The 21,070-nt window shown below is 42.3% G+C and overlaps 3 protein-coding genes across 3 annotated transcripts in view; 1 reads left to right on the top strand and 2 right to left on the bottom strand.

Annotated features, from left to right (window-relative positions):
- The window catches only part of PHF20L1 (PHD finger protein 20 like 1), a 56,194-nt gene extending 55,627 nt beyond the window's left edge, over nucleotides 1-567 (bottom strand). Inside the window, 1 exon segment of the mRNA XM_063299694.1 lies at nucleotides 442-567. The gene's annotated coding sequence lies outside the window, so the exon portion shown is untranslated.
- A 2,400-nt stretch (nucleotides 568-2,967) lies between these two features.
- LOC134494739 (phospholipid scramblase 1-like) lies at nucleotides 2,968-3,757 on the bottom strand. Its single transcript, XM_063299986.1, has one exon. It carries the CDS (start codon nucleotides 3,724-3,726, stop codon nucleotides 2,968-2,970), a length of 759 nt encoding a protein of 252 aa, XP_063156056.1. The 5' UTR covers nucleotides 3,727-3,757.
- A 5,942-nt stretch (nucleotides 3,758-9,699) lies between these two features.
- Nucleotides 9,700-21,070, top strand: part of DNAAF11 (dynein axonemal assembly factor 11) — a 36,382-nt gene continuing 25,011 nt past the window's right edge. Inside the window, exons 1-7 of the mRNA XM_063299984.1 lie at nucleotides 9,700-9,812; nucleotides 10,617-10,816; nucleotides 12,222-12,389; nucleotides 14,651-14,728; nucleotides 16,876-17,048; nucleotides 18,486-18,718; nucleotides 19,943-20,128. Of these exons, the coding sequence (XP_063156054.1) occupies nucleotides 9,700-9,812; nucleotides 10,617-10,816; nucleotides 12,222-12,389; nucleotides 14,651-14,728; nucleotides 16,876-17,048; nucleotides 18,486-18,718; nucleotides 19,943-20,128 (1,151 nt within the window). The remainder of the gene's footprint in view (nucleotides 9,813-10,616; nucleotides 10,817-12,221; nucleotides 12,390-14,650; nucleotides 14,729-16,875; nucleotides 17,049-18,485; nucleotides 18,719-19,942; nucleotides 20,129-21,070) is intronic.

Raw genomic sequence — 21,070 nt, 5'->3', positions numbered from 1 at the left:
GCTGAGCTTCTCCCATTCAGACACATTCTGACACCCGTGTAGACCCTTCGGGCAATGCCCTTCACGGGGGGCTCAGCCACCCCAGCGAGCGGGGATCGAAGTCCCTCACCTATAAAGAGAATGCCACGATTCTCTTTATCCGCCCCGAGAAAGCGGGGAGGGATTCCGTTCTGCCCCGTCGGGGCGCCCCAGCCCTTCTCGGCCCCGCTTCCGTCCTGCGACACCTTCCAGGGCCGCCTCGGGGGCTGCCACCGGGGATTTCCAGCCCGGGGGGCGAGACGGGGTATCCCCTGCTCGGGGCCCCCACAGGCCGGGCAGGCCCACCCAGCCAGACGGTCCGCGGAGGAGGCCGCTGCGGGTCGCCTTCCCCCACCTCAGCCAGGCCCTGCCCGGGACCCACTCAGGAGCGAGGCCGGCCGCTGCCTGCCCGCCCGCCCTTACCCGCCGCTGCTACCAGCCCTGTCGGACAACGGGCCCCCGCTCGCTGCCCGCGGAGGGTCAGCAGCCGCGGAGCCGCCTTCCACCCCCTTCTTCCTCCTCAGCGAGCCCCATCGCCGTCGACCCCCGCGGCCCCGCCTCTCGCTCCAGCGCCGAGACCTGACGTCACTGGGCCGCGACGCCCGCCGCAGCGTAGGCGAGGCCGAGCCGGGCGCCGCCATGGCCGTCCCCGCTCCGACACGTGACGAGGGAGAAACCAAGCGGCTGGAAGGAAAAGATGGGTGGCGACAAGGACGCATGCGCGGCTCGGAGGGCGAGGTGGGATTGAGCGAGTCCCGGCAGGAGTGAGAACTTCTCAACCTCAGCAGCAACTTGAAGCTGTGTAGACTTCAACTCCCAGCATGCTGGCTGGGGAATTCTGGGAGTTGAAGTCCACACAGCTTCAAGTTGCTGAGAGGTTGAGAAACACTGTCTCGAACGATTCTGGGTCCCCATTACCTTTATTTATTTTTTTGTCCGAAAGATTTTATGCCCCCGCCCATGCTGGCTGGGGAATTCTGGGAATTAAAGTCCAGACGGCTTAAAGTTGCTGAGGTTGAGAAACACTGCTTTAAGCGACAAGACAGCTGACAAAACATGCCCCCATCCTTAGGAGCCAAAAACACAGTGTCAGTCCCAGGAATATCATCACAAAACTTCACCTGCAGAAAAAGAAATTCAAAAGCCAGGCTTTGCAGGAAAGCTCAGGGTTATAGTTTTGGGGGGACCCAGATGATGTTCTTCACAGCGATTTCTTTCAATATAAGAATGCTACATTGCAACACTCAAAACTTAGAAACAACAATTAAGTAATGTTCAGAAGCACAAGAAGGAAATTTTGCTGCAACCTGACAACACTAAGCCTCACTTCGCAAGATGACCAAGAGGCAGTTGTGAAGCTGGATCTCACCATCTTAACTCACACAGCCCAGAACTGGTCCAATGCAACTTCTACCCTTTCCCAATATTGAACAAATACCTTTGTCAGCATCCATCTGGATCTGGTTGAAGAGACAAAGAGGGGGGTTCTTTCGTGATGGCTCTAAGTAGCATGTCCATCATTGATAGAAGTGTGTAGTGAAACATGGTGATTACATGGAGAATGAAATACAGGCAACAAAACATCTTATTTCAAGGATTATTTTTCTGTTTCAATTATTGATGTCAATGGAAACAGGCCATATTGATGTCAATGGGAACACTTTATAGTGGTGTTTTCAAACTTGGCAGCTTTAAGATGTGTGGACTTCAACTCCCAGAAATCCCCAGCCAGAAAAGCTGGCTGGGGAATTCTGGGAGTTGAAGTCCGCACAGCTTAAAGTTGCCAAGGTTGAGGAACCCTGATCTATAACACTGAGCTCTGTTGGAATATTTTCTTATATGTTTACAATAAAGATTGTATAGGAAAGATTGTAATGCTGGTTCCTGTCAGTATATGTTTGGTTCTATGTAAAGGAAGACATATATCTTATGCATAGAAAAACGCATGCATAGGAAAGATAAAATGCCCATTGTTTTAGCTGTAGATAAAGAGACATCTGTTTAACTATAAATAAGGAAGTTTCCCATAACTTTAGGCCAGAGTTTCTCAACCAGGGCTCCATGAAACCCTAGGGTTCCACAAAAGGTCACTAGAAGTTCCCTGGGAGATCACAATTTATTTAAAAAATTATTTCAAATTCTGGCAACTTCGCATTAAAGAAGTAAGTTTCATTATTTTTAGTTTAAGGACACTATTTATGCCTATATATTGGCCCACACATGAAACAAATATAATAATTTTGTAACTTCTGGCCTATATTTGAGCCAGAATATTTCAAGGGTTCCTTCAGGGTCAAAAAGTGAGAAAGGCTGCTTTAGGCTAAGGAAACATCTGTTTTGGTAGAATATGGAAGGAAGGAAGGAAGGAAGGAAGGAAGGAAGGAAGGAAGGAAGGAAGGAAGGAAGGAAGGAAGGAAGGAAGGAAGGAAATATTTATACACACACACACACCAAAAATAGTATTCACAAATAAATCAACTTAGGTCGCAATATGTTATTCATTCTACATCACTTTCTAGAGATGGAGCGTTTCAGCCCTACAGCTACTACAGATACAGTATAATTACAACACATTGGAATGTTGTTGTTGTTCTTACTGTTATTTCTCTTCCTTCCATAAAAGCTCAAAGAATAAATCGGACAAATAAAAGGAACCTTAAATAAAACATCCAACAATTCTTAACCGAACTACAACAAAAACAAAACTTTTTTAACAGAGAAGCCACTTGAAACGCTGCCTAAAATGCAATCTCGTCTCGGAATAGTTCTTAACCTACAAGCGCATGAAAGGTCTACGGGCCAGATGTTACTGAAAATAAGCTTTAATTTTTTCTTAATCCAAAAAAAACATCTCTAGTAAGCAAACTTGACTCTCCATTTTAGCCAAGGAAGAATAGATAAAAACACAAGGACTTTCTCTTAAGGCTTTATAATGGTGATGATCAGCTTTTAACACCAGACACCAAGTCGCTGCCCACCTCCTCCTTCCTCAAAGAACAAGAAATCAATGAGGAAAGCAGTCCCAAGTACCAGTGCTTTGATCTTCACCTCCAGGTCGATCGGGAACTTGACTCCAATGATATCTACATCCGTAAAGAACTCCTGGAGAAAATTGCTCCACTGCTTGGAAATTCTTCCAACAACGGTCTTCTCATCTAGGGAAGTCACCTCAAAATTCACATCGCCACAGCAGCTGGACGTTAAGCAAGGCCCGATGATTTTAAGGACATCCTTTTGGGCTTCATTTCTGAGTGCAAATTTGGGCAGACAGGGGTCCCACAACTGCTTGATATAACCAATTGGAATGCCTGGGGGGGCGTGGACTTCCATCTCTTGCAAGCAGCATGGGCAGCAGCAGCTGGTGCAACGGTAGGGCCGCACGAGCCGGATGACTTCCTGCCCCATGTGGTTAGCGATCACCATGGTAAAGGGCCGCAAGGTTCCAAGGCAGTTCCGCACACAGCAGTTGTTTTCTTCTGTGGCAAAATACACCATTTGTCCCAAACGGTTTTTCACTTCATACTTGTTGGCCGTTTCAAAAGCTGTTATGAGTTCCAGAATTTCATATTTCTGTTGGATTAATAACCAATCTATTTGGGTTAAATATTCCAGCCCAGGAGGACAGAAGGGGAATGAAGGTGGTACCGGCATCCACATGTCCTGGGGGTTGAAGCCGTATGCTGTCATAGCTGTTGGAGGATGATTCATTTTTGCAGATCAGTACAGTTCTTGTGAGGAAACTCTTCCATGCTCACCTGGTAGATCTTGGTCTTTACCAGCTCAGCTTGTTATTCCACCCTGGAGAAGCCACTGTATCCTGTAAAGGACCGTTGGGTCCCACAAGCCTCCATCTGCACCTGAAATTACACAGCCCAGCCCACTGCAAAGGCTAAACAGGGTGCTACTTACCTGTTGAGCCTATTGTTGAGTCACAATTGTTGTAGCTAAGCTTTGTCCTCTGAGCTTTCAAGGGAAACCCAGTTGGACCGAAAACTGCAACATAGAGAGGTAAAATGAAAGTTGGCTCTCCGTATATCTTGACTTCTAGCAGATAAAAATTACCAAATGCTTTAGGTGAGTGGGCAGGAGGGTGAGCAAGGGATCCTCTTCCGGGATCCCTTCTTGGTGAGGTATTTTTTTAAGGGTTGTATAAATCTTCCCTTATATGTAATAATTGAGCTAAACGATCTGCGTGGTATTCTGAGCCCAAACCCTCTGTCATAGATTAGATGGATATAAATACCTTTATATCCCACCTTTGAGAGTTGAAGCCAGCTTACCTGGGCAGGTGGGAGAGCATCTCTAATTTTTTTCTCCATTGACAACAGCCCTGAGAGAGCGTCTGAGGCAGAATCAGCCCTGAGTCCATTTATTTATTCATTTAGCAAATGTGTATAACTGCCCATCTCACAAAACGTGACTTTGGGCGGCGTATTGTTGTTGTTGTTAGCTGCTGTCAAGTCGTTTACGACTCATGGTGATCCTACGTATAACAGAACGAAATGCTGTTGTTAACGCTGGGCGGCATACAATACATAAAAACAATAAAAACCATAAAACACTCAAACATAAATAAAAAACAGAAAACAACATATAAAACAACATAAAAACCCAACGCAGTGAGGGAACAACCATCCCTTGACATCACGCAACCACCACATGGTTGAGATTTGAACCTGGGTGTTCCTGGTTCAAGTCCCACACCACTGTACTATAAGGTTTCATAACACCCTATTATGCTTAACAATAGGTGCCAATTTTGGTGGAGATCTCTGGAATATTTGATTTGATATGGACAGTACTGTCCCAGAAATAGCCAATCAATTCAGCACAAATGCGTCTTCTCCAAAGGCATAGCAGCTTTCACTGAAATCTCTTACTCAGATGGTTGCTCTCTCTCAGCCCAACTCACCTCACAGGGTTGTTATTGTGGGGAAAATAGGAGGAGGAAGGAGCATTAAGTAAGTCTGTCACCTTGAGTTATTTATAAAAAAAAATAAAGATGGGATTTTAAAAAATCTAAAGAAAATACTGTAAACATTCTCAGAGCAATCATTTTGCAGTGCAGGGCAATTCAAGAGTCATTTATTTGCCAGCACTGTGACCATCAAGCTACATTTATTTGATTTTCCTAATTAAACTGTTTGGCAAAAAGCAAATCCTGCTGGATGCTGCTCTGCTGAAGAATATACCCCAGGGGGGGTAACAATAAACACAAACTTATCCAAAATGAATATACAGGTAGTCCTCGCTTAACCACCACAATTGGGACCAGAATTTCAGTTGCTAAATGAAGTGATCATTATGCAAATCTGACCCAATTTTATGACCTTTTTGCAGCGGTCATTAAGTGAATCACCACAGGCATTAAGCAAACTACCTGGTTGGTTAAGCAAATCATGTGGTTTCCCATTGATTTTGCTTGCCAGAAGCTGGCCAGGAAGATTGAAAATGGTGATCACATGACCATGGGATGCTGTGACAGTCATAAATGCAAACCGGTTGCCAAGCGCCCAAATCATTATCACGTAACTGTGGGGACACTGCAACAGTTTTAAGTGTGAGGACTGATTGCAAGTCTGTTTTTTCAGCACCGCCATAAGTGTGAACCGTCACTAAACAAATGGTTGTTAAGCGAGGACTACCACTACATAGATTTTAAGGACGGAGCTGTGCAAAGTTTGAGAGAATACAATGCCGCATGATACTGATCTTTTGCAAACCCCCCCCCCGTTACTTTGGACTTTGAATGGCTGGGATCACACAGTTGCTGAGCATTAAAAACCACAGGTTACAAACCACAATAACTAAGCTTATGCAAGGCAGCATGCCAAAACCAAACAAACCATCAGCAGGAAGGGTGAACCTAGCCAATGTATGGTTTGCAAGTTTATCTGCCCAGAGTCAGGTGGCATACAAGTTTAATTAATTAATAATAATAATAATCTATGAATTGGCCCATCAGTTAAGATTTTGGATGCCTAGATGAGTGCTGAATGGAAAGGGGTTTTTTGTGCTGGCCCCCCAATCAGGAAAGCCCCCTTTGCATCTTCACTGACCCGTGGGATGCACCAGTCATGCCTCCAACACATCCCTCCCTAACTCCATAGGGAACATGATCCACCCAGACTTTAAGGCAATTCCGGTATCTAAGCGACCTCCCTTTATGTTACTTCCCCACGCAAATCCAAGAAACGGGGAGGAGGGGGGAGAAAAATTCTTCATGCTAAGTTTAACGGCAGAGCAGGCTTTCCCAACTTCAGCAAAGGATCGTTACCTTGTGGTGCTGGAGCTTGAGCACTTCAATGATGCCATGAGCTAAATCGTGAAGGGCCACCCAAGACGGGAAGGTCATGACAGAGAGGTCAGACTAAATGCAATCCCTGGGGAAGGTAATGGCAACCCACCCCAGTATTCTTGCCATGAAAACTAAATGGATCAGTACAACCAGAGATATGTCGGTATACCATCGGAAGATGAGACCCCCAGGTCGGAAGATGGTCAAAATGCTACTGGGGAGGAACAGAGGATGAGCTCAACTAGCCCCAGACGTGATGACGCAGCTAGCTCAAAGCCGAAAGGACGGCTAGCGGCCGACGGTGCTGGTGGTGAACGGCGAATCTGATGTTCTAAGGATCAACACACCATTGGAACCTGGAATGTAAGATCTATGAGCCAGGACAAATTGGATGTGGTTATTGGTGAGATGTCAAGATTAAAGATAGACATTTTGGGCATCAGTGAACTGAAATGGACTGGAATGGGCCACTTCACATCAAATGACCACCAGATCTACTACTGTGGACAAGAGGACCACAGAAGAAATGGAGTAGCCTTCATAATTAATAGTAAAGTGGCTAAAGCAGTGCTTGGATACAATCTAAAAAATGATAGAATGATCTCAATTTGAATTCAGGGCGAGCCATCTAACATCACAGTGATCCAAATATACGCCCCAACCACAGATGCTGAAGAAGCTGAAGTAGAGCAGTTCTATGAGGATCTGCAGCACCTACTGGACAACACGCCTAAAAGAGATGTCGTTTTCATCACGGGAGACTGGAATGCTAAGGTGGGCAGTCAAATGACACCTGGAATTACAGGTAAGCATGGCCTGGGAGAACAAAACAAAGCAGGACATAGGCTGATAGAATTTTGCCAAGACAACTCACTCTGCATAACAAATACTCTCTTCCAACAACCTAAGAGATGGCTTTATACATGGACTTCCCCAGATGGACAACACCGAAATCAGATTGACTACATCCTTTGCAGCCAAAGGTGGAGGACATCTATACAGTCAGTAAAAACAAGACCTGGAGCTGACTGTAGTTCCAATCACGAACTTCTTATTGCACAATTTAGGATCAGACTAAAAAGATTAGGGAAGACCCACAGATCAGCTAGATATGAGCTCACTAATATTCCTAAGGAATATGCAGTGGAGGTGAAGAATCGATTTAAGGGACTGGACTTAGTAGATAGGGTCCCGGAAGAACTCTGGACAGAAGTTCGCAAAATTGTTCAGGAGGCGGCAACAAAATACATCCCAAAGAAAGAGAAAACCAAGAAGGCAAAATGGCTGTCTGCTGAGACACTAGAAGTAGCCCAAGAAAGAAGGAAAGCAAAAGGCAACAGTGATAGGGGGAGATATGCCCAATTAAATGCAAAATTCCAGAGCTTAGCCAGAAGAGATAAGGAATTATTTTTAAACAAGCAATGCGCGGAAGTGGAAGAAGACAATAGAATAGGAAGGACAAGAGACCTCTTCCAGAAAATTAGAAACATTGGAGGTAAATTCCAGGCAAAAATGGGTATGATCAAAAACAAAGATGGCAAGGACCTAACAGAAGAAGAAGAGATCAAGAAAAGGTGGCAAGAATATACAGAAGACCTGTATAGGAAGGATAACAATATCGGGGATAGCTTTGACGGTGTGGTCGGTGAGCTAGAGCCAGACATCCTGAAGAGTGAGGTTGAATGGGCCTTAAGAAGCATTGCTAATAACAAGGCAGCAGGAGACGGCGGCATCCCAGCTGAACCGTTCAAAATCTTGCGAGATGATGCTGTCAAGGTAATGCATGCTACATGCCAGCAGATTTGGAAAACACAAGAATGGCCATCAGATTGGAAAAAATCAACTTATATCCCCATACCAAAAAAGGGAAACACTAAGGAATGTTCAAACTATTAAACAGTGGCACTCATCTCACATGCCAGTAAGGTAATGCTCAAGATCCTGCAAGGCAGACTTCAGCAATTCATGGAGCGAGAATTGCCAGATGTACAAGCTGGGTTTAGAAAAGGCAGAGGAACTAGGGACCAAATTGCCAATATCCGCTGGATAATGGAAAAAGCCAGGGAGTTTCAGAAAAACATCTATTTCTGTTTGATTGACTATTCTAAAGCCTTTGACTGTGTGGACCATAACAAATTGTGGCAAGTTCTTAGTGGTATGGGGATTCCAAGTCATCTTTTCTGCCTCCTGAAGAATCTGTATAATGACCAAGCAGCAACAGTAAGAACAGACTACGGAACAACGGACTGGTTTAAGATTGGGAAAGGAGTGCGGCAGGGTTGTATACTCTCACCCTACCTGTTCAACTTGTATGCAGAACACATCATGCGACATGCTGGGCTTGAGGAATCCAAGGCTGGAGTTAAAATCTCTGGAAGAAACATTAACAATCTCAGATATGCAGATGATACCACTTGATGGCTGAAAGCAAAGAGGAACTGAGGAGCCTTATGATGAAGGTGCAAGAAGAAAGTGCAAAAGCTGACTTGCAGCTAAACCTCAAAAAAACCAAGATTATGGCAACCAGCTTGATTGATAACTGGCAAATAGAGGGAGAAAATGTAGAAGCAGTGAAAGACTTTGTATTTCTACTTGCGAAGATTACGGTAGATGCTGACTGCAGTCAGGAAATCAGAAGACGCTTAATCCTTGGGAGAAGAGCAATGACCAATCTCGATAAAATAGTCAAGAGCAGAGACATCACACTGACAACAAAGGTCTGCATAGTTAAAGCAATGGTGTTCCCCGTAGTAACACATGGCTGCGAGAGCTGGACCATAAGGAAGGCTGAGAGAAGGAAGATCGATGCTTTGGAACTGTGGTGTTGGAGGAAAATTCTGAGAGTGCCTTGGACTGCAAGAAGTTCAAACCAGTCCATCCTCCAGGAAATAAAGCCAGACTGCTCACTTGAGGGAATGGTATTAAAGGCAAAACTGAAATACTTTGGCCACATAATGAGAAGACAGGACACCCTGGAGAAGATGCTGATGCTAGGGAGAGTGGAGGGCAGAAGGAAGAGGGGCCGACCAAGGGCAAGGTGGATGGATGATATTCTGGAGGTGACGGACTCGTCCCTGGGGGAGCTGGGGGTGTTGATGACGAACAGGAAGCTCTGGCGTGGGCTGGTCCATGAAGTCACGAAGAGCCGGAAGCGACTAAATGAATAAACAACAACAAGGCTTTCCCAAAGGGCTGCCACCCAAACATGTTACACTGCATTTCCCGTTCCCCAGCTGCCTGGAGGATAATGGGAGTTGGAGTCAGAGGACACCGCGTCGGGACAGCCCCTCCGAGTTCGCTGCAGCACCGGAACTGTGAGGAGATTGAATCCCCACTCCCTGCTCTTGGGCCGCTTTCTCCGCCCGAGGTGGGCGGGTCTAGCGATGCATCTGGCCCCGCCTCCGCCGGTTGCCGTGGCGACCGCGAGCGGCGTCGCTGCGGGTGGCCGGGAAGAAGCGGCCGAGCGAGCCGAGCGCGTCGGCGGACATGGCGCGGAGTGAGTAGCCGCCCCTCGGCCGCGGTGCGGGGGCGGGGAGGGGGCCCTCCGAGGTTGCTCCGCTTTCGGGGCGTACGTGGGGCCTCGGAAGCCCCGCAAGCCGCCTCCTGCAATCCGGGCTTGTCCAGAAGGGTCGGACTACAACTCCCATCGGCCACGCGGTGATGGGCTTTGTCGTCCCCCGCCTTCCCGCGTCAGGAAAGGAAAGGCGGCTTTCGAAAGGCTTTCGAAGCAGGCTCCCCCAGCCCTGGCGCCTGCTGCAGAGGGGTTGGACTGCAACCCCCGTCAGTCCCATCTCAGGAACTATAAATATTAAATTCTTACATTTGTATTTATTTACTTGTATATAATATAATATAATATAATATAATATAATATAATATAATATAATATAATATAATATAATATAATTAATATAATATAATATAATATAATTAATATAATATAATTAATATAATATAATATAATATAATATAATATATACATAGATTTACATTCATTTATATTTATTATAGATATATAATAAAATGATATAAAATATATAAATACTAAGTACAATTAAATGATAAATATAATTAAATAGTAATTAAATACCAAATATAATTAAATATACATTAAATCCATTCATATACATTTTATTTAAATTGATAAATGTCAGATATTAAATTATAAATTTAATAACGTTAATCAGTTTATGAAATTTAGTAAGGTAAATAATACCATAGATATTTTTTAACCTCTCTCTCTCTCTCTCTTTCTCTCCACCCCTCCAATTCCTCTCTCCTTGTTTTCTCTCCTTGCCAGACTGCATGGCTCCCCCCTGCAGGAACCACAACCCTGTGAGGTGGGCGGGATGGAGAGGGAGGGGCTGACCCCCAGGGTGGGTCTGTATCCCCAGAGGCTCTCCCCCAGGTCCGCCCTTTACCTTGGCAACCAAGGAAGCCCTCTGCCCAGTTACACTCCCACATGGACCCCCCTGCCCCTGGGGGGGCTGCCCTGGAGTGGTGGGTTCAAAAGCAGCCGTGGGGCTATATGCCACCCCCCACCACACCAGGCAGGCCTTGGGAGCACTGCATTGGCTGTCTGGAAGCTCCGAGGCCCATGGGTGGCATTGGCAAAGGTCCTTAGGGCCCAAGGAGATAAAAGATCACCTCCCCACATAACCTCCGCCCCACATGCTGGCTGATCCTGAGCCCCCCTGGGTTTTAATCACCACCCCCATTTTGTTTTGTTTTTCATTTTCCCATTTCTCTCCTTTTTTAGGATGCTTGGCTTCGTTATTCCTGGCTTTGTTCCCATACAGAGTGCACAGACCACACCTATTAATATCTCAACACTGAATTACAATTTAAGAAGTCAGGTCAGCCTGGAAGGCAATGCTGTTAGTGCAACATGGTTTGTGAACCCCCCTGGGCTCCTGCAGCAGGAACATCAATGTAGAAACTATTTTCATGGTTGTTGCCATTGAAGGCTAATGTATTCGGAAGGCAGCAAGTCAGGGAAGCTACGTTACAGTATCCTGAACAAATGGATAAGGAAATCATTGAGAAAACTACCTTTTAGAATAATTTAAGCATTTTCTCAGTGTGCATGTATGACTCTTTTATCGTTATGTTCCATTTCAGAGTTCCATTCACTTTACAGTCCAAAATATTTTACTAACTTAATGGTGGCATCAAAAAGATAAATGAATTTAGGGGCACAGCAGAATTTATTCCATATACTGGCTTTCTGATAATAGTGTATGTTTCACATGAATAATTCAATTCCAAATATACATTTTCTGAAATACGTCTTATTGATTTTAGGGAGTGATAATCTTTCAAAGAAATATGGATAGTAGAGCAATTTGTTTCAAACTTCATATTTTGGTTCACTTAAAATTCCCATAGGGGTATAATGGGTTGGAAGGAACACTATTTATTTTGGGCGTGGGAGACTTTCCCTCTAAAGTCCCTCTGCCATCTTCTTTTATTGAAGAATATAAAAGTGAACTTTTCTCTGAATAAAAAGTATTTATTTTAAAGTAAAGAAGTATTGAAGGTCCATCTGTGTCTCTTTAAGCAGTGAATGAGATTATTCCTCTGTGAGACATTTATTCTCCATTTGCCAAGGAAAGTCTGTGCTCTTACAAGATGCATTTCTCAGCAACATGCATTTGATGGAGCACAACAGACAATGTCAGTCAAATCACACAATTAATTTTGCTGAGCCGTATATTACAAGGCATTTGCCGTTCTTGTGGTCCTGGGTTTTATTCCGTTTGCTTTTATGAAGATCCTGCATAAGAATGAATGAATGAATGAATATAAAACTGATTTCTGAATTTAACCTATTTCCAAGGAACTGTCTGCACCCTCCCTGTTCTATGGAAGATACTGATTCTGTGTTCCGTGATATGTCTTTCAGTCACAGAAGAACTAGTTAGGCAAAGGGCAGAACATAACAACTGTGAAATCTTCTCTTTGGAAGAAATGTCCTTGCATCAACAGAATATAGAGAAAATTGAACATCTGGACAAATGGTGCCGAGATTTAAAAATTCTCTATCTCCAAAACAACTTGATCTCCAAAATTGGTTAGTATATTTGTCTTGTGAAGTGAATTTATATAGTGATCCTTCTGGGCAATGAAAAGGATATAAGATAACTTAAGGAAGAAAAATAATTGAAAATGGGGAAAGTAGCCCAAGCCCTTTACTGCAAATTACTGCATAATACAGAAATATAGTACAGCCATCTGTGCACAGCAGAAGCACACAGTTTAAATTCCCAGAGTCCTGCATGTCTCTTAAAAGCCTTAGATAGCCTACAGGGATTACCAAATTGATTGATTGATTGATTCTGTGCCATCAAGTTGGTGTTGGCTTAGTGGCCACATAGATAACTTTCTCCAGGGTGATCTGTCTTCAACCTGGCCCCCCATCACTGCGTCCCTCCACCTTGCTGCTGGTCGTCCTCTTCTTCTCTTGGCTTCCATTTTTCCCAGCATTATGGGCTTCTCCAGAGAGCTAGGTCTTTGCATCATGTGTCCAAAGCATGATAATTTGAGCCTGGTCATTTGTGCCTTGAGTGAGAACTCTGGATTATTCTAGGGCAGGAAACGGGTTTTGTGAGTAAGGTGGCCAACATTATCATTTCAGTGCCATGTATTGCTCGGGTGGGGAGCATGCCCAAAGGATAGTAGTCAAGCGATTACAGAAAAAAACAGGCCCAGCCAGACTTTTTGAAATTTTTTTTTCACATTTTGGATTTTTGTTTTAATAGTTACCTTAAGCCTCTCTGGGGCTCAAAACACTTATTTTACTTGCTTGAAAAGCAGCGGAGATAATCATTTACTGGGAGTGTGATTTTGAGGGGTAATTGGTATGCAAAATAGAGGTTCAGGGACTACATGTAGGTTATGTTATTGCTAACCCATGTCTTCAACAAGGATGTCATAATCATAGTCCAGAACTGGGAAAAATGTGATTTTCCATTTGAATCCAATACAGGTAGTCCTCGACTTACAATCACAATTGGGACCAGAATTTCTGTCATAAGTTGTGGCAGTTGTAAGTTGAGTCACCATGTGACTGGACCTGATTTTATGACCATTTTTTATGGTGGTCGTTAAGCAAATCCAGCTTCCCCAATGGGTGTTTTTTGCTGGAAAACAGCAAAACATGATCACCTGACCGTGGGATGCTGCAACCAGTGGTAAATGTGAGCCAGTTGCCAAGTGCCTGAAAGGCAATCAGGTGACCATGGGGTGGTGGTGCGATGTTTTGTGATGCTCAGAAGTGCTTTACACCTAAAGCGCCCATCTGAGGCCATCGTAATCTCAGACTGTTGTTAAATAAACGGTTGTAAATCAAGGACTAGCTGTAGTGAGGCGACTTTGCCCTTGGTTTTCTCTCCTCCAGGAGCCCTTTCATTTCCCTTTCTGCTCTTTGTTTCCCAGGCTCCTGCTGAAAGGCATTGAGATAAAAGAATAAGGTTAAGCTGCTGGTGCTTGCTCAATTCTTGGTAGAGGCAAGTGTTCCTTTGCCTGCCAGTCATGGCTACTTTGCTTTGGTTACTGTGAAGCGTTTTCAAGAAATCTGTGCCAGTGTAGTTTTACACTCTGCTTTTCTGTCCATGTGTAACATCCATAGATTCATAGAAAGAAATGCCTGATTGTTCTGTTAATGGCTTTTCTGTAAAACAAAAAAAGCGACTGGAAGATAAGATGCCTATTACTATCCATACAATGATTTATATATACAACTGTATATATAGTAACTGCCCAGAGTCCTTCTTTTGGGGGAGATGGGCGGTGACAAAATTTGAAAAATAAACAAACAAACAAACAAACAAATAAAGCAACCAGCTGAAGATAGATTTACCACTTGACCATATACTTTTTTTCATTGCAGTTGTGGCTCTAAAGATTTAGGATGTAGAAGGGACAGCTTCTCTAGTGCTAGTATCAAATCTTGTTGTTCATAGTGCCACCATTGCTTTTCCAGTCCATGTGTGTTCTTGGAATTAATTCAGTTACCAATCCTTTGGATTTTTAAAAAGTAAAAACTGGGTAGTTTAACTTAATCCCCCAAATCCCTGCAGTGGAGATAGATGTCATTTGAATAAGAAGATCCTTAATTCATGTCATGCTTTTCTTTTTCTAGCATAAACATTCTGTGTGTTTAATTCACAATTAATTCATAATTTTGCTCAAGAAATCTGTTTGGTATTTTAAGAAATCTTCTTTGCCTGTTTTAATTTCTGTTCAGATGCTTTTTTTAAGGATCAACTGCTGAACTATAGGGAATGCTAAGCTATCCTACCAAGACTGTCACATGTAACAATTATGTTTCAGAAAATGTTGGCAGACTGAAGAAGCTTGAATATTTAAATCTGGCTTTAAACAACATTGAAAAAATTGAAAATTTGGAAGGTAAGATACTTGCCTTTTGAAGAATGTTTCTATGGGCAGTGCTTGTTAATACATATGCATCTCCTACAAAAAGACAGGCACATCTCAGTTGTTGTGTCTTTATACACAAGAAATTATTCCTAGGAGCGGTTCTTTAGCAGGTTATGGATCATGGCTGGCTGGGGAATTCTGGGAATTGAAGTCCACACATCTTAAAGCTGCCAAGGCTGAGAAACGCTGGTCCAAAGTATATACCTTTGCTACTGAATTTGATAAATCATGTAAGTTCCCAGTGATATATAAAAGGACTCTGAGAGAACAGTAATATCAAAGCTTGGTGTTTGCTTCTTTTATTTCATAAACCAGTATGCTAGTGTGAAAAAGTAATCGCCCCGTTAGATTCAATTGCATCATCTTTATCTGCAGTAACTGCAGCCAGGCACTTCTGTGATTGGTGATCATCACTATATAGGATTTTTGGTCCATGCTGCCATGGAAAACTGCTTCAGTTTAGCAACATTGCTCATTTCAGGTCTTGACACATAATTTCTGTGGGAATTAAGTCTGGACTTTCACTTGGTGATTTAAAAACCCTGAACTTAATCCTTCTTCATCCATTTTAGAGTTTCTGGGAATTGTAGCTCAGCACATCTGGAGGGCCACAGACTCCCCGCCAGAGGACTGAGCAATATAAAGCAGAAGCTTAACAATTCAGTAGCTTCAATAGTTCTAACAAGCTGCAAGATCTCCTTGGACTGATGGGCAGTGCTGGGTGCACCCATTGCTCCTTGATCCTTTAAGGACGTCTGGTTCTGACTTAATTGCTAACCTGAGCAAAAAGACGGCTTCTCCTGCAGCATGTAGAGTTTTAGAGAGACATCTGAGAATGAGTTTGCAAAAGAATAAATTATAGTTTGGGTTATCGTACCAAAGAGACTTGGTGACAGATGTTGAGTGACTTTTCTGCTCTCCAGTGGCATTTGAAGAGCTGCCTAGTACAGACCCAGAAGGTGGCTGTGTATTACATTGTTGTCCATATTCCTCTATTGCCTCATGCATGTAAATAATAATAGAGTTAATTTACAGTAAGTACATTTCCCTTTGCTTGTCTCTTACCCTTTGATGCAGTTTAGGATCTAGGATGAGAGGTCTGAAGGGAAAGCAGAAACCTTGGTTCAGACATGAATATATCTCTCTGTGTGATCCAGAACCTCAGTAAAACAAGGTCCTAGATCGCACCAGCATGAACAGGACCTCCCTTTTAAACGTCACATCTGAATGTGGAGGCTGAAAAGAAGATGGCAAGATTAAATGCATTGTCTTGTTTTCCCTCAGTTGAATTTTTCCACACGTTCAGACAAACATGTTAATGTAGATCTTTGATGTCTTTGTTAAATTAAATATGGTTGGTATGATTACTCTGCACTTGTGTCATTTATCATTTTTTCAGTCTGTCACGTTCACATTTACAATTTTATGACAGTTTTGAGGGCAAACCCAAAGTTTGCAGGAGGCACTTGCGGTCCTGGGGCAGCAGCAGCAGCAACAACAACGACAATTTATTAAATTTATATCCTGCCTGACTCCCAGTGGCTCTGTGCACTTCTGTGTAACCAAACCAGAATTCTCTAAATGTGTGCCTTCTGGGTGATTATACTTTAAAATCAGAACCAAATACTTTTGGTCTCATAGGTATAAAAACCAGGATGGGAAGAAGCCACTGTTTCTGATCACATATTTATTTTTTAATTTATAATAAGTATCAACTACCCAAATCCCAAGGGATTCTAGGCAGTTCACAAACTGTAAAATAATGAATATATAAAATTACATAATAAAATATAATATACTACAGTACAATAATAATGCAACGTTATTGATGGTTACTGTCTTGAAATCTGAAAGTTGTAAAACACTTTCCTGTTTTTGCACTTTTAAATGTTTAAACATTTATGTCTCCTGTTTTATGAGGTTTGACCTGAGAAACAAATTTTAATCATTTTTTATTTTTAATGTTGCTCATCCTTTTAGCCCCTGATATTTACTTCCATTTAAAAGAGTAATAAATGCGGATGGGGTTGGTATGATGACGTTGAGGTAGGAGTGTTTGTTAATTAAATGCAGAGTTGTTCATTCTAATTTAAAAGTCCTCTTTCATTTTCAAACAGGTTGTGAAGGGCTGCAGAAGCTGGACCTGACAGCAAATTTCATTGGAGAACTGTCTAGTGTCAAAATACTGAAAAGTAATATACATCTTGAAGAGCTCTTCCTTGTAGGAAATCCATGCACTGATTTTGAGGGTTATAGGCAGTTTGTGGTTGCTTCTCTACAACAACTCAGAGTATGTCTATGATAAATTCTAATTTAAATAACAGCACTCTTTTGTGTTAAGAAGAAATCACGAATTTAACACACTAATGCAAAAATACTGATAAGTACTTTAACAAGTAATAAAATTAGGAAGGCAACAACAATTAAGAAAAATGAACTAAGCTGTGATCCTTTATTAGGGAATTCATTACATTTTACTCAATGGGATTTACTGCTGTAGTGATATGTATAAATTTATTGATTAGTCAGTTGACCAAATCAAAAGATATGTATAAGATTGCATTAACAGCTGCTAAAATGTGCCTCAGTTAATCAGATAATAGACTACATATTTAATCAAGTGCTTACCGATGTGGAAATAACAGTCATCATCTTAAGAATATTCATTATCAAACAGGTAATACTTTTTTAAAATTGCTATTATGCTCCACCATTTAAAAACAATAGAATCATACTTATGGATCGTGAGTTTTCCTTCTTATCTATTTATTTGATGTATATTCTTTCTGTGCTGCAAAAACTTAAGATGGCCAACAAAATTTGAAAACAAGCACAAAATAGGAGAAGTTAAAAATACAATACAGTACAATAAATATTAAAAAACATTTAGATGTTAAAAGGCTGCTCAAAGGGAGGCATTCTTATAGACTTCCTAAACACTGATAGAGTGGCCAGTAAAGGCAAGTGCCAAGGAAGTGCCTCCCATAATCTGGAGCAACGCAGGAGAATTGCTCCTCTCCTACAGATCTTACCAGCCACAAATGCTCCTAATGGGACAGGCAGCCGGTATATGCAGTAGCCCATCCAGAATGGACAACTTTCGAATTGAAGGGTTAAGTGGGCAACAACTGTAGTCAGTAGGATTATATTCAGTGGGTAGGAGCAATATTTTTACACAGTTTTAGGAATTTTGTCTTTTCTGAATGTAATAGAAAAACTTGCCTCAGGATTTGATGATTCACCATTAAATTTTAGTGGGCCCTATCTAATGGAGTCTACTAAAAAGAGTAGAATAACAAGTCCCAGATTTTTCTTTCCTTCCACCTTTTTCAGAATGTGTAACTAAGAGAAAAAAATACCATGGAATGTACATTTGCTTGACAGATACCAGCTTTATTTTATTCCTAAAATTGTGTGAAAATACTGTTCCCAACCACTTGCGAAACATCACTGAACATAGTCCTGCCCATTATGGCCCTTTTACCACATAATATTTCTTTTTTAAAAGTTGCCCATCCTTGCAATACACAGGATTTTATGTTAATTTGGGTTTGAGGAAATGGTAATTTAAGGAATCCAGTCATTTAAATTGAATAAAAAGAACAATTCTTTTTATTCAATTTAAATGGTTAAATTTGTTAAATTACAGTTACAAAGAGGGATGGATTTCTTGCTTACTGTACTGAAATATCATTTTATTCCCCACCCCCCCTTCTTCTTTTTAAAGTTTTTGGATTGCAAAAAGATAACACGGTCAGAAAGGATTCAGTCTTTACAGAACTATCCTGAACTGGAAAGAAAAATCCACATGCAGGAGCAAACCTATCTCCTGAAAAGAGAAGAGGAAAAAAAAGAGGCACAAAGACAGATGCAAGAAAAGCAGAAGCAGAGGAAGGAAAAGAGGAAAGGACATAATCCGGGATTTGAGAAACAATCGTACGCAGATATTAAGACGCCCCTGTAGGTGCCGCTATCATTCATCTGGGGCAGAGAAAGCTGAATGTATATCAGTAGGATTTGATTTGATTTGATTTGATTTGTATGGCTGCCCATCTCACTAAGTGACTCTGGGTGGCGAACAAAATTTAAAAAATGAAAACAAAACAATGCAAAAATTAAAGTACGCAGCAGCCGAGAATAAATCATCCATCTAATCACTAAATTAACCACGAAAACCCCAGGCCTGGGCCCAGAGTCAGGTCTTTGAGGACTTACAAAAAGCCAGCCGGGCCGGCTCCATCCTCATCTCCCGAGGGAGAACGGTCCGTAAGGCGGGCGCCACAGCACACAAGGCACGTCTTCTAGGCTCCGTCAACCAGTATTCCTTAGCCGATGGGACCCGAAGCGTGCCCACCCTGCCTGGCTGGATCAGGCAAGAGTTCTGAATGAAGGAGAGTGATGCAGACGTGCTGATCTACCCTCTTCTCTCCCCAACTTGAATTCAGCTAGAATTTAGACCTGAACGTGCTTGAATGTGAATGTAATGATTGCTAAAGGGGAAACAAATCCAGAGCTGCTGGATTATGTCTATAAGCCTGGGTTTATTTTAGTTTTTTTAAAAATTTGGGGTATTATAACAACCTCTTGCTTATAAACAGCCTGGAGGTTCACTTCATAGGAAGATGGGATAATCCCAACAAACTTCATCATACTTTGTTACATTTTATTGCTTCATACTCTATGGCTGTCCATCCTTTTTGTACTGGGGAGATAGTATGGAATTTGGGGAGTATGTCGCAAGCCCTCTCTCAGGATGGCTGATATAGAGAGGTAGGAGCAATCAGAAAAAAGGAATATACCACAGGGCAGATGGAAGAGAATGCTCTCTTCTGTTAGGTCTAGAGCTCAGAACATTGACCACCCTCACTACAGCGCAACTTTGTCTCCCCATCCCCCTTTCTGGGCAAGGAGGCACACTTCCAAGCAAAGCCCTGAGTTGCTTTATTTTATTTCGTAAGAACATCACTTGCAAGGCCCAGAGGCATTCTTGGAAATAAAAGTGATGCTGGAAGTTGGTGCTTTGCTTTGCAATAGACTAATTCCCCATTCATTCAAATGGAACTGGTAGAGCAGGTCGCCAGGCTGAGTTGCTTTCCAGCCAGGCTAAACGTGGCTGGAGAGCAGGATTTGAAGTGAATAAATAAATGAAGTGTCCAAGATTGTCTTTTGCGCATTATATTCCAGCTACTATTCTGTAGAAGGAGCAGAGAACCACCGAAATTGTGAAGAAGAGAATGAATTTCGTGAATTAATATTTGAGGACGATGATGAAGACAGAGCCTTTTGGGAAGAACCTGTGCCTCATACTCCAGAGGCTAGGTTAGAAATTCACCAATATATTGAAGAGAAAAAGAAAGAAAAAGAAAATAGGTATGCATAATTTTTATATATTTCAGATAAACAGACAGAAAGACAGACTTGATTTTCTTTTTTTCAAAGTGGCAAATATATTTTATACTCATGCTTTTCCATTTTCTCCCTTAAGTAGTTGGTTCCTATCAGGTAATTCCATTGGTAGATGCCTTTTTGCCACTGTCTTGGACTCGTAATCTCCCTATCGCAACCCCCACCCCCCTTATTGTCTTCAGCTCTGGTCTGGAAATTGGAAGATCCATGAAACCTGTTGAAGAAAAGAACTGTAGGAAGTCCTAGTATGTTAATGCAGGGGTGGGCAATTTACTTACACCCAGGGTCTGCATGTTAATTTTTTTTGGGGGGTGCTTGTCACTGGCTGCAAGGGGTATCTTTGGTAACATCATAATGTCACCAGGGTAGGTGTGTCCAACATCTGCTTTAGGGTTTGCAGGGAGGCTGTGTGATTATGGCATCCATTTCACTTCCATAACATTTCTTAAACCAAAGGAAAGGCTGAACAGGTTGGCCACTTCAGCACTCATGGAAATGTACCTACTTTTGTTGGATGTAACCCAGTACCAGATGCTCATAATAGGTCTTAGAAGACTCCTTCCCAATGTGGTTCCCTTCAGATATACTGGACCAAGCTCCCATGATGTTGAAGCCATTAATAGACAGCTAGGACCACTGAATGGAGCAGAGCTTAACACCGCGAAAGATGCGCACAGAAAAAGAATATTATCTAAAACAGCATTCATGAGCATGTAAGAGAAATATAGGTTATTGATCTTACACACTTAGCCCAGCCAAGCATAAAGAATTACACACTTAGACAAAGTCGTTTCAAAAGTAAGTTAAAAGAGTCTCACTGATTTATTTGGTCCAGTTATATGCGTTCAGGAAAGATGATTCTTGTTCTTTTTCTGTTCCCTAAACTGAATTAACTCTTAGCCCTCA

This window comes from Candoia aspera, chromosome 3 (assembly GCF_035149785.1).
Source record: "Candoia aspera isolate rCanAsp1 chromosome 3, rCanAsp1.hap2, whole genome shotgun sequence".
Classification (NCBI taxonomy): domain Eukaryota; kingdom Metazoa; phylum Chordata; class Lepidosauria; order Squamata; family Boidae; genus Candoia; species Candoia aspera.
Note: the sequence above shows the minus strand (reverse complement) of the source record. Positions and strands in the feature narration are given on the sequence as shown.

Bases quoted from the DNA above. Each gene is read 5' to 3' on its own strand.
- LOC134494739 (XM_063299986.1), bottom strand. From the start codon at position 3,726: ATGAATCATCCTCCAACAGCTATGACAGCATACGGCTTCAACCCCCAG.